The sequence below is a fragment of the Rattus norvegicus genome, chromosome 15, assembly GCF_021556685.1.
Source record: "Rattus norvegicus strain SHRSP/BbbUtx chromosome 15, alternate assembly SHRSP_T2T, whole genome shotgun sequence".
Lineage (NCBI taxonomy): Eukaryota > Metazoa > Chordata > Mammalia > Rodentia > Muridae > Rattus > Rattus norvegicus.
In genome coordinates, this window is record NC_141548.1 from 4,713,025 (window position 1) to 4,730,993 (window position 17,969).

General features: G+C 42.9%; 2 protein-coding genes and 1 pseudogene across 2 annotated transcripts in view; all 3 read right to left on the reverse strand.

The window, feature by feature from the left end:
• LOC134482239 (glutaredoxin-1-like) lies at positions 1 to 520 on the reverse strand (annotated as a pseudogene).
• A 4,941-nt stretch (positions 521 to 5,461) lies between these two features.
• The window catches only part of LOC134481937 (disks large homolog 5-like), a 139,451-nt gene continuing 126,943 nt past the window's right edge, over positions 5,462 to 17,969 (reverse strand). The window contains exon 9 of the mRNA XM_087586915.1: positions 5,462 to 5,584. The gene's annotated coding sequence lies outside the window, so the exon portion shown is untranslated. The remainder of the gene's footprint in view (positions 5,585 to 17,969) is intronic.
• On the reverse strand, positions 5,463 to 12,662 carry LOC134481917 (uncharacterized). Its single transcript, XM_087586909.1, has 5 exons — positions 12,486 to 12,662; positions 11,583 to 11,745; positions 10,299 to 10,430; positions 9,664 to 9,840; positions 5,463 to 6,043 (listed from the first exon to the last, which is right to left on the reverse strand). Exons 1-5 carry the CDS (start codon positions 12,634 to 12,636, stop codon positions 5,944 to 5,946), a joined length of 723 nt encoding a protein of 240 aa, XP_087443035.1. The 5' UTR covers positions 12,637 to 12,662; the 3' UTR covers positions 5,463 to 5,943.

Here is a 17,969-nt window from a genome sequence, read left to right on the forward strand (position 1 = left end):
TTAGCACTGAGGAAAAGAAGAAATAAAAGCCAATTTGTTGAAAATCCCCATCACCAAAAAGTAGTGACATCCTCTGTGATGCACATCATCTCTCAGGGGTACTGGCCGTCGGAATGGCTGGATGATGGCTCTCGGCATGGCCTCTGCCTGCACCCCTTTTCCTAACTTCAGAGCTCAAATCTGCTTCAGCCGGGTCATCAGCTCCCCATTCTGTTGCATGGAGATCAGATCGCTGCGTCTGCCTATGCAGTCTTTCTTTACCTATGAAGACCTGAAGAACTGTTCTCCATCCAGTGAGCTGTTGTAAATAATCTTGAATCTCATTGGTGTTGTTAGTGGCTGTGATGTTCACAGATTCCAGAAGACCATGTTTGGAAGGCAGTTGACTGAGGATTTCTTGGGTCTTTCTGCAATAGGGGCAGGTGGGCTGGATGAACACGACCACCTTCCCAGATGGGAACTTGCAGTTCACAAACCACTGAGCCACGCTGACAGGCTGCAGCTTTCCAGGAAGGAACATTCGGTTGAAGGTACTGGTCCCGTGTCAAATAGGATTGGAAAACCAGATGTCTTTACTTCTGTGGACTAAGATCTGGAAAAACCCAACTACATAAAAATCTGAGGACAAGTTGTGAGGGGTTTGTTCTTTCCTTCAATCATGTAGGTCCTAGGGAAGGAGCTCAGGTGTAGGAAGTTGGCAACAATTACCTTTATCTGCTGAGCCATCTCACCTGCTGAATCCCTCATTCATGGAACTGAAGAAACTCTGTATCCATCAGGTATTCTGTGTATGTATCTATGTATCATTCGCAGAGTAGATACTTTTGTCTCTTGGTTGGAAAGCACTAGTCTGGAGGGCTCTTGGTTGGTCTCAGTAGTCCAGTCCAGGAGCTGCTTTACAAGAATCACTCACTGATCTGGAAGAAACTCTTTTTAGAGGCAGTGAGATCTTCTGGAACAATATCAACCATCCTTCTCCCTTCCCAGTTTTGAACTGAATCATTCTCCACCAAAGGCCTGTGGTCTCTGCTGCAGGCTGCATCCCCCCATGCTGTCTGAAGCTTGCTCATAGCAGTGCATTTATGGTACAGCAACATGATTTCCTTACCACTTCACCCCCAGGAAAGTCTTTCAATTCTTTATTTAATCTGATGGGTCTAATGTACATCGTCACCCAGGATGAGATGGGGGAGTTCTGCTCAACCCTTACAGTAAGAGATGCTGAGATATGATGTTGTACCCACTAATGCCCTACCTGGACGCCTGGCAGTTTAGACAATAAGCATGGCTATCCAATATGTGTGTTCCTACTGGTCTCTAGAAAGAGAGACTGAGAAAATATGCCTTGTACATATGAAGCCAGAAAAGAATTTGTGGATCTAGAAGACAAGGTACGAAGGACTGCGTGTAAATCCCAGTAACTGAGAAAGCAGCCTGGAGCCAGTTGTGTTATTGAGACTTCAGACAGCTTGGCCTTTACACATGTGACACAGCAGACTCCCATGAGCAAATCCTTAGCCTGGAAGATGTAGTTATGGTAGCCAAGAAAACAAACACAGAACTGTCCCCTCTGCCTGCCTCTTACTACTCTGATCTCCCACATCACGGGAGGCTGAATGGTCTTCCGCATACCCTGAGATGCAGCTCACAAGGGACAGCACCTGTCTTCAACAGAGCTTCATCTGAGCCTGCCCTTGGCCTGTGGTGGATGTGCAGGAAGTGAGCTGACAGGTGAAACGTAGCCTGGCTGGGTCTCAAAGTGCAGCTTGAGACTCACCCACTGTGATTGCCAACACTTCCATGTCTCCATTGGGAGGGCAGTGTCACAAGGTCCTCCTACTGTCTTCTCACTCCATTCACATGCTTCGTGTGACACAAGCTCATTCACAGTTCACAGGATGCAGCACAGCTTCAGAGCCCTCATGTCTGGGCACAGAAGCCAAGAGAGCAATGTCACAGTTCACAGTGACAATGTAGATATGCCAGGGCCTTTCCTCCAAGTTTTACTTTCAAGTGTATCCTTTTATTGCAGTTTACGCTACTCTGTCAAGAAGGCCACGTTACAGGAGAGCATTTGGATGACGTCACCGGGAACTGCCAGGGCCTCCTGCTAACCAGCTTTCCTTATGGTGACCAGATTCTGAGGTGCCATCTCCAGGAGGCTCTCCAGTGACACACTGGAACCCTTTCCATATCTCCTCCCTCTAAAGCTAGAGATTTCTCTTTGCTCCATTAGTAGTTACCTGCTCTGAAAGGGCAGATTGCGTCAGGGGCTTGCGTGGGGAGAAAGATCAAGGGACACAGGGTGGAAGATTCTTCTGCATAATAATTTTATTCCCAGATCCAGTCCTGTGACATACATTCCAATTTCCTAGGTTTTCCTGGTTTCCCAAAAGTCAGTATTTCCCTCCAGACCTTTAATTTATTGGATATTGGATTTCATTTTCTTATTGTGCATTCCTTCAAAGCCGGCTTTCTTTACATATATTCGTGGACGTGTACTCACGAAGTCTCTGTTTCGCAATTCCTTTGTTGCAATGATCTTGGTAACATAGTGAACCCAGTTACACAGTGAATATACAACTTTAAATGTTGTGCACCTACTTCAGATGATAAACTTCCAAATCCTTTCTCAAAAAAATAACCAGATATCAGTGAGCAAAGGACAACGTGGACGGAGATTGGTCCTCTGCAGTTCCATTAGACGTCACTTCTCTAGTGTCCACCTTCCTGAGTTCCCAGGGACAGGCCTGAGGGTGTTAGAGTTTGGACCATGATCCTGTATTCATGCCAAATGTAAGATCCAGGAGGTTGGACAGGGAGTGGAAGGGCTTGAGGTCAGGTGAAAGCTCAACTTTAATAGGTCCAGAAGTTCTGGAGGGAGTCTATTTGGCATTGTCATCTGTGGCTTCTACGTTCTTGACCTAGTTGTGAGGAATCCATGTTAAAATTCCACCTAAACTCATAACTGTAAGAGTGTAAAACATCGCCACGTAGGTCCTTTGCAAATTGCTTTCATTGTCCTTTTCGATGCCCACTTGGCTCATGCAGTTTCACTACCACCAGGTCCAAATTAGGGGATATTGTTGATAGATTTAGAGGTTTACTGGGTCTCTCTGATAGTCAAAGTAATAGACTTTACAGAGAACTGGACGGACAGGATTTCAAGAATAAAATAGTTGAAGAATTCTGCCAAGTGCTGATCTCTAAGACTTAGAAGCAATGGGGGGTGTATTCTAAACATAATATTCTATGGTTCAATCCCTCCTTGTATGGAATACAGCAGGCCCAAAATAAGAAAAGAGCCTTTCCACCCTTCCTGGACTCTAATGAAAGTTTCCATAGTGTTTCCTTTAACATCTTGTTCATTATTTCCACCTGCCCAGAATTCTGCACAACAAAGACTCCAAACTATGCATAAATCTTTGACTGTTCTTTACAGGCTTTGGCCGTGAGAGCTGGGCTATTATATGGCAGCATTCCTAGTGAGTGGCAAAATTAGCGGGAAAGTTCCTAGCAGAGCTTTCTAGTTGCTCTATGATCAGTTTCAGTCTGGTGTAGTGAGTTTCTACTCACCCAGAAAAGGTATCAATAAAACAAGCAGGTACTTTTATCTTACTCTAGGAGGCCATGTGTCAGTTAATTCAGGTTCCTATAATTTATCAGAGCATTGGCTACCTGTATGCAATCCTCTCTGGGTAAATGATCTCTGTTTTTTATTTACAGGTGTAAATGTGACATCTGGCTTTGACATCTCCTTCTACACTGTCCAGTGTATGTGGGTATAACATACCTTGCTGATGGCAACTGAGAGAGTTCTGTGGACCCAAACAAGTAGTCTGGTAAAGCTGAATTACCAGAAACCTGCCAATTGTCTCTGGAAGAATGATCTTTCCCTCTGGTGTTCACCACCAACCTCTGGCGTCAAGCTATTCATTTGATTCTTTTGCATCCTCGCCTCTTGGTTATACTCGAAATACACAAGATCTAAGGCACAAACCACATGAAAATCAGGAAGGATGAGCAAAATGTGGATGCTTCACTCCTTCTTTAAAGGGGGAACAAAATATCCATAGGAGGGGATAGGGAGGCAAATTTTAGAGCAGAGAATGAAGGAACGCCATTCAGAGCCTGCCCCACATGTGGTCCATATCTATCTATGTATATATCTACTATATCTATATCTATCTATATCTATCTATATCTATCTATATCTATATCTATATCTATATCTATATCTATATCTATATCTATATCTATATCTATACCTATATCTATATCTATATCTATATCTATATCTATATCTATATCTCTATCTCCACCAAAACTTGATAAGATGGATGAAGCTAAGAAGTACATGCTGACATGAACCGGATATAGATCTCTCCTGAAAGACACAGCCAGAACATGTCAAATACAGAGTCAAATGCCAGAAGGAAACCACTGAACTGAGAACGGGACACCCATTGGAGGAATTAGGGAAAGGACTGAAGGAGCTGAAGGGGCTTGCAACCCCATAAGAACCAACCAGAGCTTCCAGGGACCAAACCACTACCCAAAGACTACACATGGACTGACCCTGCGTAGGTAACAGTAAATAGCATTGTTGGGGCAACAGTGGAAGGGGAAGCCTTTGGTACTACCAAGGTTGAACCTCCAGTGTAGGGAATGTTGGAGAGGGCAGTAATGGGGGTTGGACGGGGAGGGTACACCCATTTAGATCGGGAAGGGGAGGGGCTAAGGGGCTGATGGACAGGAAACTGGGAAAAGGAATAACATTTGAAATGTAAATAAGAAATGCCCAATTTAATAAAAATGGGAGAAAAAGAATAACAACAAACAAACCAACAAAACAATAAAGAAAATGTTCCAGGAGCAGTGCAGGGGAATAGTGGTGAACAATAAGGGGGATGTATAGGGGATACACATATGGGGTAGGGAGAGGGAAGGGAATGGGGGCTTAAGGAAGGAAACAAGGGAGGGGAATAATGTTTAAAATGTAATAAAGAACTGTATCTAATAAAAATTTTAAAAGTATCGTTCCTCCAAAATTGCTGGAATTCAATAAATCTGCAGTCATAACCGATGCTGTATTAAAAGGAATGCAGAGGCATACAGCTCCATGTGTCCTGATCGCTTTTTATATTCCCATACTGAATGGTTTTATTTCCTCTAAGGTATTAGAGAAATACTTCTCTGTTTCTCCTTTGTTTGTCATTATAAAGGAAGCTAAATTTGTGAGCACAAGGATAAAGCAAGGATATTTTTCATCATGAAAGTGGGTTCCACAGAGCATGACAAACTGTCTACATCAAGAGCACAGGTTCCTGTGCAGCTCTGGCTGGCTGTGAACTGATGATGAAGCCTAAGCTGCATGAGACTTGCAGAACACCACTGTTGCCTTACACTTGTGCTGCTACAGGAGGAAGAACCACAGACGACTCAGGACGGTCTTGTGAGTGAAGGGTTAAAGGTCACATTTTTATTTATAGGCAAGCATTAATTTATTCAAGAACATTTTAAAGTGGGGAGTCAATGAGTTCAATGTATATAGCATTAGGAATATAGCATATTAATTAAAAAACTAAAGTTAACAAATAAATAACAAAACTTCAAACTTAAACAAATAAAACCAAATGCATAAAACCAAACTTCAAACTAAATATCAAATATAACAAGTAAATTAGTCAGCATTCAATTGCTACACAGTTTTCAACATATAACTCCAGCCTGTTGCTGGCCTTGCAAACACAGCAGAACGGCAGGTAAGATGGTAAAAATCTCCTCAAGATGAATGTAGACGCCTCATTCCGAGTGGTTGGTTGTTGATGGACAAGTCGTCAAAAGGTTAAATGTGAGGCGTGTTCCAGGCCACATCTCAAGGTCTTTCAAATGCAGCCCAAGATTGCTATGGTTACAAGGACTGAGATGGGGGAGGTGGTGTCAATCTTTGCACCCTCTGTGCTCCTGGTGGACAGTCCTGTCTCTGAGAGCTGTAGTCCTGCTCTGTGCCCTGGGAAACCTTCTGCTGCAGTGTTCAGACCTAGGGGTGGAAAAGACCTGGTGAGGACCTGCCATGTCACTTATCCCATACACAGCAGCACAATTCAGCAGGATAATCCAGGATGATCTTTCATCTGAGGTCATTCTCTCATGCCCAAGAGAGAAGGGGAAGAGATCCCACAGGCCTGCATATTTTCTCAGCTTTTAAAACTGCTAAAAATTGAACAGTGGAGAGCAGATAAATCCAATCATACATATACATTATATTTTAATATCATGTAGCAATGGCTAAATGTCAGTTGAGGAGAGATATGAACAACCTAGAAAACAATAGGAAGGCCTTGGAAACCCGGCCATCTCTGAAATGAAGACTATTATTATTCCTCCAGTGCAGGAATATGCCTGGGGTCCACTTGACAACCTCAATATCAGCAAAGACCCAGAGAAACAATATCGCAAGAAGTACATGCACACTGAAGTGATATTATATTTGGCAAGAATATGCGGCATGGAAATCTTGCCGAGGGTAGGCATTGAACTCTAAAGCACATATTCATGCAGACAATAAACTATACCACTCCTTTGTTTATGGGTATCGTAAAACTATTTGTGGGGAGACTTAAAGGCACTGGGCTCAGATAATACTAGAGAGCTCAGACTGGAGGGATCAGTACACAATAGCCAGAATCTCTATGGATCACATACACTTCATGGACGGAATGTCTTTTAAAATGGACAAGAATAATATTCTGATCTGCTCCTAGCTGACAGATGCTGAGAACTATGGAGAAAGTCACACACCCAATAAGACAGTTTATAAGTACAGGGAATCTACTTGGGTCCTCTCATCCTGTGCTTTCAAACCATCTCAGTGACACCGAAATGATGCTGCATCTTCTCAGACAAGGCCTTTTGCTCAGTGACCAGTTTTTGCTGATTCAGGGGCTCCTGCAGACTTTCCTCCATGCTCTCCTCATCCTGGTCATTAGAAGATTATATTGCCCATGGAGGCATGCATGTATACAGACACAGACAGACAGATACCCAGACATACACACTTTTGAACTCACCCAATTATATTTGTTCACACATACAAGCAGAGTATTTTGCAGAATGTGGTTAGTTTCCCAGTTAATGGTAATAGAAGAGATCACCCAGTCTACTATTGTGGCATAAGAAAAAAAAACCTGGAATGGGGTAAGTACACAGTGAGCATAGCCTAAAGACAGCTCAGCCAATAAAGTGTATTCCCATGAAAATCAGAAATTAGAAATGTGACATCTAGGCCTGTTAGCCAAGCCTCCTTAGCAAGGTCACAAGGCTGTGCACAGGAGGCTGATTTCAGGCAACAGAGCACTGGGTGGGGGCAGGTGAGCCTCTTCAGTCCTCTGCTCACTGTTTCCCAGTGCATGCAAAGTGAGCTGCATTTTTCAATATGAGGTCCCTTTACCATACAGTACCTGACAGGGGAGCCAAACTACCAGCACAAACAGCTAGGAAATCTCCATAACCACAATCCAAGGTAAAACTTGTACTGGGATGCTATCAGATATAATTCGAGTAAGAGAAGGCTAATTCAAAGCCAAATGCTGGCAGGTATAATCAAACTCAGCCACAGTCCATGGAAGGGTGGACAACATTGTACCTTTTCACTTTCTGACTGGTGGACATCTGCATAATTTTACTTCATGGCTGCTCTGAGGTGAACCCCTACAACACTAATGTGCCACAGTTTCTCTGCTCACACCTACTTCTTCTTCTGGAACCCTGTGTCAAAAGGTTGAACTTTCACAAGAGTTGTACATGGTGTCTCACAGGGCTACCCATTTGATACCTCCAGCAATGTCTGAGGGTCTCACTGTTCTAAACCCTCCTTACAGATGATTTTCACTCAGATCAAATGATTTTGAATAACAATGGTTAAGAGTGCCACAGACCCAACACAGGGTGAGTGCTGTGGACTATTTTGAGCCTCAGTTTCTGTCTGAGGCAAAGATGTGATTCCACCTCAGCATAACTCCTGGACATCTTGTGCTGCAGATTCAACTCTAAGCAAATTAATCTTTCAAATAACAAATTCCAGGCCAAACTCCAAAGCCAAGGTATATTCAACCAAGTTTAGGCCAATCTGGAAAGAAAGTGGTGGCAGGAAATGATTAACATAACCAGGATGTTGAGAAGACACAACAAGCCACATGACCTTCCATTGTTACTATACACCGAGAGCAAAGAAGGCAGAAGAGCCCTCAGTCATCAGTTTCCACACTCAGGTACATGGATTTCACACAGCAGCCTCTCCTCACATCCCTGTACCCTATTCCTGAGTTTTTCTCCAAGTAATGTCAATGTTGATGAATAGTTTTCCCAGTTTAAATAGTTTGAATAGTGATCAAGACCCCATTAAGAACAGTTTAAAATGTAATTGGAAAGATTAGGTTTTCTCTTCTTCTCTCTCTCTCAGAGTGTTTGTGTGTGTGTGTGTGTGTGTGTGTGTGTGTGTGTGTGTGTATACTTTTACATGTTTCTAAATATGTACATATAGACTTATACAATATATATAAATACATGTATATGTGTCTGCGTTCAGAAACTTGATGAGTTCACACACACATGCGAAAAAACACACATATACACACACTTCTATATATAAGACACCCATATCACAAACAATTAAAACAAACAACTTCCAAAGTACAATATGCATCATAGCCATAAACATGATCACACATGTATGTGCCCACAGACACAAACACACAAAAAAACACCCCCCCACACACACAGAGTCAGAGAGAGATGGAGAGGGGAAGGGAGAGAGAGAGAGAGAGAGAGAGAGAGAGAGAGAGAGAGAGAGAGAGAGAGAGAGAGAACAGAAATCATAAGTGAGAAGCAGAAAAGAATGGGGAGGCCATCAGGCTGGAAGAACAGTTGTTGAATACAGATTAGGCAAAGGAAATGTGTCAAGTGAGAGCTTAGACACTGCTATCCCTCCCTTATAGAGTAAACCTGTGTAGAGAATGCACTTCTTGGGCACACTAGGTTGAGAGAGCTGGACAAAAAATCCCTCTAATCCTCACATATCTCACACAAACCCTCACCCTGAGAGAAGTCTTTCCTACATCCCTGTTCATCCAGTCAGCTCCAGGACATAAGCCACAGGAAAGAACACTAAAACACTGACATAAAACAGGACGGACAAACTGCTTCTCAAGCTCTGTCACTAGAAACCACGATTTGGACAGGCAGGAGGGACCATTTTCAATGTACGGGGAAAAGGAGAGAAAGTCCACAAGCCCCATCATAATTGACAATGAGAGCCATTCTTTTGGCAATTGAACTGAACTCTAATCAGTTCTGTGCACTACAAAGACGGCTACCTCATGGCATCCCTCTAGCATAATGGCATGTAAGTGTGCAGTGTGTGATCAACAGATCCCCCTTAAGGAAATGCATTTTCTAGTTGAGCAGGAGGATTTGGTTGTCAATCCTCCAGTTTCTTGCATGAAGCTAACATCACAGAAAGTTTTGTAAATGTTCAAAGAGATGAACAACTGGATGAGACCTAGGAGAGTGTCTGGATAAGGTGGAGAAGGTTAAACTGGTTTGACTTGGTTTATGCTTAGATATCAGGAAAACCTGCCCTTGATGCTTCATTCATCCTACCTGAGGCTGCTTGTTACACGGATTTTCATACTGGCTTCCCCACAGAACCTTGTTGTTTCCTTAATAGACTCTTTCAGTGCAATCTGTTCCCATAGAAGCTCCCTGTTCTCATGCCGTGCTCTCTGGGCATTGTTCTTCAGCTCAAACAACTCAGTTAGGAGGGGGCAGAAGCTGCGGCTGAGACACAAAGAAAAAATGGTGACTCCCAGCCAGTCTCCAACTTCCTCCCACGTCTCCAAGTCCATTACTCCTTCTAGGGTCCTGATCTGAAGAGAGCCCCAGATTATAGTCCAAGTCCACAGTAGCCATGGAGCATGACCTAGAGACAGGTCAAATGGAGAAAAGAGCCACATTCCAGAAGACTCAGGGCACTTCTCAAAAACCTGACACCATTGATTCAAGTTTTTCCCAGAAGAGGACTTAATCCCCATGTGTGCTTATTTGTCCATTTTATTAGAATGTCGCTTGGAGGCCAATCTTTCTGTGTCCTGTGTGTCCTAGAGCCTTCCTTAGACACAGGCTTCCTTGTCTGCTTCAAACACTAAAAAGCCTGATCCTCATTTTACTTCAAAGATAAGAATGGACTGACACATGCTGTGCCCTGTGCTGTTGTCACAACCTTGTAAGTTACTCACCAGTACCAGTCATTTTCCAGTGTGAGGTGTGTACATTTGACCAAAGCTCTATTGACCTGCTCACTCATTTTCTTCATGTCGGTCATCACTTCCTGGTGCTGCATCGTGAGCATCTCAGACTCAAAGTTGTTCCTGTGGTAAGGCATGGTCCAAGGATGAAATAACATTATGAATGAAGGATTCAAGAATTACATGAATTCAGACTGAATCCTGAACTACCCCAGCCTAGGACATGCCACGCCCTTGCTTCTTGGTACTGGGTCATTTGATATTTATTAAGTTTATTATTGTGAACACGGAGACAGCAGTGCCAGGAAACAGAAGGAGGGAGCTGATTTGCTTGAGCTCCCTGAGGGGGTTTGAAGGAATAGACTAGCTTGCCAAGAACATTCGAGGACCCTGTGTCACAATCCAGGCTCCAACTTAAGCCCATGAAGACTATTCTCCTGTTCTTAGGTAACAATTCTCAATCATAGAATCTATTGCTACATGAAAACCCAAAGGAATATGAACAGTATTTACAGGGAAAAGAATTTATAACACGCACCAGGAGATTCCCATGTGCGTCCACCTGAGCAGATGTGAAATGTTCTACTGCTCACAGTGAGGCTCTCACCCTCATCATTATCATGCCATGGAAATTGACACAGGATAATTCTCAGGCCAAATCAGTACATAGAATACCCAGATCTTAAGTGATACACACAAACACACTCACACATGCATACACACACACAAACTCACACAAAACACACTCTCTCTCTCTCTCTCTCTCTCTCTCTCTCTCTCAAATACAATTAGAATGCCAATTAAATATAAGGATGTGGCATTATCTCCAAATACAATGAATAAAACCAGAGAAAACCAATGATCCCCTGTTGTCAGTCCAGTCACACACTGTGAGGCAGCAAGTGGGATTGGGTCCCTCCAGCTCTTCACAGGAACTATTGAACCCAAAGCACCTCCAAGTCAATTACAACAATGATTGGTCATAATCAGAGCACCTAGAAATTCCCACAAGCCAACACCTGTCCAGTCTCCTTAAACCACACAATGAGAGCTCACACACTACTACCCTCACTCCCAGACTGTGATTCAATCAGGCCACAGGCTATGATTTACGTTTGTAGGAATTAAAATAGCCTGTGCCACCATCCCATTCCCATCTGAACTTCACATTCTGATGCAATCAGGAAAGTGATTTTGACCATGAGGACACCCTGGAGTTGTAGCCTACTGTGATGTGAGGAAATGTGGATTTAACAGAACTTGCATTGTGACTACCTGTCATTTAAATTCTTTCTCGGGTAATCGGCCAGGATTCTCCTGAGTTCATCTCTCTCCTTCTGCATCTTCTGGAGAGCAATTTTGATGTTCTCCAAACGCTTCATTCTCTCCTCTTCAACAGGTGTCGTGGAGGGTTGGGACGATGCCTTCTGATCAAACTCTGTAGGTAGATAAACACCAGTAAACAGGCATATATGTGGACACAGTGTCAAGAAAAACTATGCTTACTCTAAACAGAAGTCTGAGGATGAACAGTTCTACAGATACAGTGAATCCCTGACAGAGCAAGAAAGCTATCTTTAAGCTGAACTCAGCTAGTTCCCTGTTCCCACCATCATAGCCATATGATGACATATGCCATCATAGATATAGACCACACCTCCTAAAGCCATTCCTCTGTCACTGAAATTCTAAAGCTGGCCTAAACAAGAAGAATTGGAGGACCTTCTCAGCTAATGTCTGATGTGAGGCAGGTAAGTCCTTGAGTTCAAACTGCTTAACATCTTGAATCCCTAATCATGTGTGTTCAAGGACAAAGTAACTGAGACCTTGATATATGACCAGGAGAGTATCCCTCTTGGCATCAATTACCCAAGTAATCTACAGGACACTGCTGAGAATGAAGTGTTTCAACAGCCGATCCTGGAAGAGACACTTTGTTATTCTTATAAAGGCTCATCCTGGTATTCTTTGACACTGCCCAGGACACTAAAGACATCCAAGGAAAGCCCCTTGACATATAACAGTTGTTGGTTTTCTGTCAAACTAATGATCAGAAATTATTGTGTCTGGGTCAGCCATTAGGAAGACTGAGGCTCTAAATCATACGTCCTACTCCTGGAAGGACCAACACAAACCAACCTCCTCCAGGGAGCTCCCCTTGCCCTGCCCAGTACTCACTTGACCTCCTCAAGGACCTTTCCATTCGTCTTCTTCTCCAACATGATAGAAGGCTGGCCTCCCTCTGCCTTGGTCTGGTGCCTGAATGGATATGATTGTCCCTCCGAAAGAGACTGAGGATCCTGGAGAACATGCCTCCTCGGGAACCCATTAGGAAATGAAGGGAAATCGCTCAGGCAGTTGGTGTCACCACAACACTGCTGACATCACAGAACATTCTAGTGTCTCCTGGATACAAGAGAATTTCCAGGGAAGACACTACCGGTGATGTCACTGGGAAATGCCATAGCTTACTTGCTAACTACCTCCACCCAGACTGACCAGTTTCTGCAGTGGCTTTTCCAGAGACTCACTTTTGAGCCAGGAACACCCATTCGCTCACTCTCCTTCCAGAGCTTCAGAGTTCTCACTCCTTCATTACAACTCAGTTGCTGAGGAGAGGGAGAGTTGTATCAGACCTTGAAATGGATAGAACATCTTTGTTAACAGCCAAAGGTCTAAAGACCGTGGATGAGGGATATTCTTCTTCCTGAAATGTATAAACCCAGGGTCCATGCATGTGACATATAGTCCAATTTCTACAGTTGTTACTGTTCCCCAGAGGCCAATATTTTTTTCCTTCACCTTTAAATGTATGCAAGTTGGAGTATGTTGTTTCATGGAGTGTGCCTTGAGAGGGGTCATGGTTTCAATATATTCACCCATGTTTTTTCCTGAAATCTCTGTCTTACCATCCCATTTTGTGCAATGGAAACTCCCTTTTCCTGGCAAAAAAGCTTCTCAGGTATAGAGCAAACATCAAATTGTAAACTTTCTGTCCATTCTTAAAGTTAAAATCCCCAAAAGTGAGGGAGGAACTGAGACCCAAGCGAGAGCCATGGAGGGGCAGAATGCAGAGGTGCTGCTGGCCAAGGAAGAGCAGGAGGAAGCAGAGAAGCTGTAGCACATCATGGTGCACTGGGAGCTAGAATTGGAGTTCGACCTGGGCAACCTGCTGGCTTCACTCTGAGGACCTACAGGGTGCTTAACCATCATTTATAACTCAGTATCTGGTGTCTCTCTGGCCACCGTTGGAACTGCATTCAGAGGAACCACAGACAAAAGTCATCCAAAGAACAATTCACCAAAATAAATAAAAATTAGTACATTTTTCTTTCAAAAAGGCATACAAATGTATGGTCAAGTCAAACAAAACCCAAGGAAACACAAGAAATGAAATATTTTACAACAACCCAAGAGTGCAAGAAACAGTATAAAAACAATCTCTTAGGGGTTGGGAATTTAGCTCAGTGGTAGAGCAAGGCCCCGGGTCGGTCCCCAGCACCAAAAAAAAAAAAAAAACAAAAAAACAAAAAAAAAAAAGAAAAGAAAAGGAAAGAAAAAAAAGACCAATCTTTTAAATCTATAATAATTCTATATGTATTTCTTGAAATAGCAGTTGGAGGAAGCAGGCTGTCATGCTCTTATAAGTTCCATAGCCTCATCAACCCTTGTGACAATCTCCACCTGTTTGATTTTTTCTTAAGCACAGATATGTGTGAGTTAGAATCCCGAGTCTGTCTGGGATCAGACTGTAAACTGTAGTCAATGTAACACTGGCAATCATTAGCCACAATCTTTAAGTTTCCCTTGTAACATCAGAGCACAGCCATATCTTTGGAAAGCAAAACTCACCCTCCACCAAACTATCCTCCAAAATCCAGTCTCTCCAAAACACCAAGTCCATTCCTCATGCTATAAAGTATGACGGCCAAGCCTTGCATATGAAGGATCGATATTGCAGGCTCTAATACCTCACCAAAGAGACATTGCCCTAAATTCTTTTACAAGTCCGGTTTCCATGATAAGAGTTATATTAAAATATTATCCCAATCTAGACCTGTTTCCCTGGGTTGGCACATGCCACGTGTTTTCTCGAATGACTCCTTTTTTAAGCCAACATTGTATTACAAATATTACAAATTTTCAACCATACCCAATAACTTAAAAGCCAGTCACCTATAGCCAAGACATGTAAAGCTTATTATACATTTAAAACCAAACAGAAAAAAATGAAGTGACTACACATATCTTTAGTACTTAGATCAAACACCATTTTTACTTCTTTAGCTGTCATTTTAAAAGAAGCACCTTGTTACCTGTTGATTCCAAATATCACAGTCAAAGATTTCTCTAAGAGAAACAGCTAACAGCTCCATTACCATAGAAGCTTTGAAGCTGCTGGCACCTTTAAGGCCAGCTAGTGTAGACATTGAGCCAGCCCCCTGGGGAGCTTCCCCAGTGGACAGACCTAGGCTCCTAGCTACATTCCTCCATTGAGGCAGGATTCAGTCAGAGACACACATGACAGTTAACACCAGAGATAACCAGTTATCTAGGATGCTGGGCTCCAAAGGTCAATTGAAACTGTTTTATTTATTTGTTCCTTTCTTGAAAGGACTTAAAACTAAATCAAGGGGAATCAACCAGCATTTAAAGTTTTCACCATTTTTTCTTTTAAACATAAAACACAAAACATTCAAGCAACAAGAAGCACAACCCAGACATACATTGACATCCATGGACAGTTTGGTGCAACAAGGACAGACAATAGACATAGAGGGAAGGAGCTAGATGGTGTCCCACCAAAAGGACTCAGATAACCTACCTAAAGGACATAGAACCAGAAATAAGCACTTCTCCAATAGGAGCCAGCAAGGAGGCAGGATGTCCCTAGGAGAGCTCTTAAAAAGCTTAATCTCACTTTCCTTCTTTTGCCAAAGGATCTGGAGAGTCTGGGAGGAATGTTTTTCTCAAACCATTTTCTCTCTTGTCTAGGGTGTAAACTGTCTCTAATCAGGGTCCAAAGACTAAAAGCATCTATGAGAATTAACTTTGCTTCTCTAGATTTTAGCATAACTCTAAAAGAACACGTACACAAAAACATTTGACCATTATTACCTTGTCCCTTTTTACAAGGTTTACTCACCAGTACCCCAAATCTTTATTTTTCTTTGCAAGTGCTTTCAATGCCCACGGTGCTTCTGTATCCTGCTTACTGGGACTTTTCCTGGCCCATTTTCCCCAATACGTCCCTCCTTCACTGGCCGGCTTCCTGGGACCATCTTGTCAGGTTGTCCTCTCTTTTCCAATCTTGGTGGGACCTCCATTTGATGATGCCTGTGTCATCAGGACACTCAGAACCGGGCATAGGCCTATAAGAGTTAAGAAGAAACACACACTCGGGTCATTCGTGTTAAAAGAAGGCTGTCCACGCTTTACTGAGATCTCCTTATATACCAGAGGCAAAAGCCGTGGAAAAACAATAAAGCAGGTGAAAACCCCAACCAGGAAAATAGGAAAACAGGAAAAATCTGCATCGTGGCAAGTCCCGGCCCCAACACAGGGGCGTAAACAACTTCTTAACATCAATAAGCTGAAAGGCTCAGCAAGAGGAATGGGTGCCATGGAAGGTCCTGGCCCCAAATCAGGGACCGAGAGAAGCTGCCAAGGGTGTAAACAACTTCTGGCCATAGTAGGCTGAAAGGCACAGCGAGGGGGAAGGGAAACACTCCAAGGTAGGGCCCAACAGGCTAATATAAATATATATTGGAAAAACTAAAACACTGTATATGAAGAAAAATAATTAAAAAGTGCTACATATCTAAGCATAACATTCATAATAAAAGAAACTCAAATGACAGAAATTCATAAGAAATATTCATCATCCTTCCACATCACGCAAATGCAAATAAAAATTACTCTGAGATCACTTTTCACACTTGTCAGTATGACTAAAGTTAATAACACATGTGACAACTCAAGCTGACTGGGTTATGGAGCAAGGGGAACATTCATACTCTCCTGGTGGAAAGGCAAACTTCTACAGCAACTTCGGAGATCAGTATGATGGTTCTTCAGGAAGGTGAAAATTGTTGTACCTTAAGATACAACTCCAGGTCTCATGTCCAGATGTTGATTCATCCTAGAATACAGACCCTTGCTCAACCATGTTCAGTGAAGCTCATTTATAATGCTTAGAATTTGGAAATATTTAAGTTGTCCCTTAACGGATGAATGCATAAAGAAAACGTGGTGCATTTACAGACTGCATTGCTGCTTAACAATTACAAAAGGCAAAAAGGAAGCATGCACTATGCAGGACAATGAATGGATCTAGTAAAAGTCATTCTGGATGAGGCAATCCAGACTGAAAGAGACAAATGGGATACATATTCACTGAAATGTGGGTGTGGGTGTTAGCTGTTGATTCTTCAATCTGTGTGACTGTATGATCAGTTTAGTGTGAGGGTCTAGGGACGTGGGCCAGACTGTCCTCATTTAGGGAAGTACAAGTTCACTCATGGATTCACTGAGGGACACTGTCAGGGATAGGAATGTGAAATGTGAAGAGACAGGGAGAGGGCAGCAATGGAGGGAACATAGAGAGGGACAGTAAAATGAGCGCTGTATCAAAGCCTAAGAGAGTAGAAACCCTAATTGCTTTTTAAATTGTTTTATAAAGGTAACTAATGATTTATTATGGGTGCAAGGAGAGAAGTTAAAATGTTGATTGTGTTCATCTATGTGAAATTTCAATAATAAGTAAGCCACAACAGTTATGGATTTTGACTTTCAATGAACCTGTTACAGATAATGAATATCTAGTCCTTATGGAGACGTCTGTTACCATCTATTATACACTAGTCATTTTATTTGTTTACATTTCAAATGTCATCCCCATCATTGGTCTCTCCATTTTGAACCCCCATACCCTCCCAATCCTCTTTGTTTCTAAGAGGGCACTCCTCCATCTACCCACCCACTTCCACTTCACCCCTCTAGCATCCCCCTTCTCTGGGACATCAAGTTTCTACAGGGCCAGTTGTCTCCCTTCCCAGAGATGTCAGATGAGCCAGTTGTTGCTACACATGCTCTACACTATATGTATCAGGAGCCATAGCCGGGACCATATATCCTCTTTAGTTGGTAGTTTAGTCCCGAGGAACTCTGAAGGCTCCAGTTAATTGATATTGTTGTTCTTCATATTGGGTTCCAATCCCCTTCATCTCCTTCAGGCTTTTCCCTAACTCTTTCATTGTGGTCCCCAGGCTTAGTCCAATGGTTGGCTGTGAATATCTGCATCTATTCTTGAACAGAGGCACATGGGAGGCTAGAAGGAAGCCTCAGACTCCAAAGTAAGGTAATAGGATGTAATTCTGTATTTGCCCAGAAGATGGCGACATAGGATCCTTTTCACAAACTTGTTTCTCACTAACCTCTTAGTTCTGTCCAGCATGTCAGGAAAGTTCCGCAATGTGCTCTGTGACTGAAGATCCTTCTGCTTGCTGGAACTCGATCCGCTGCGTGGAATACTCTCGATCGGCGATGGGCGTCTGGGTCGGTGGACGCAAATACTCCAGGAATTGTGAATGAATGGACTGAGTTGAGCAGACATTGAATTCATCTGAGGGGTTGGCATCTCCAGAACCTGCAGCTTAGCAT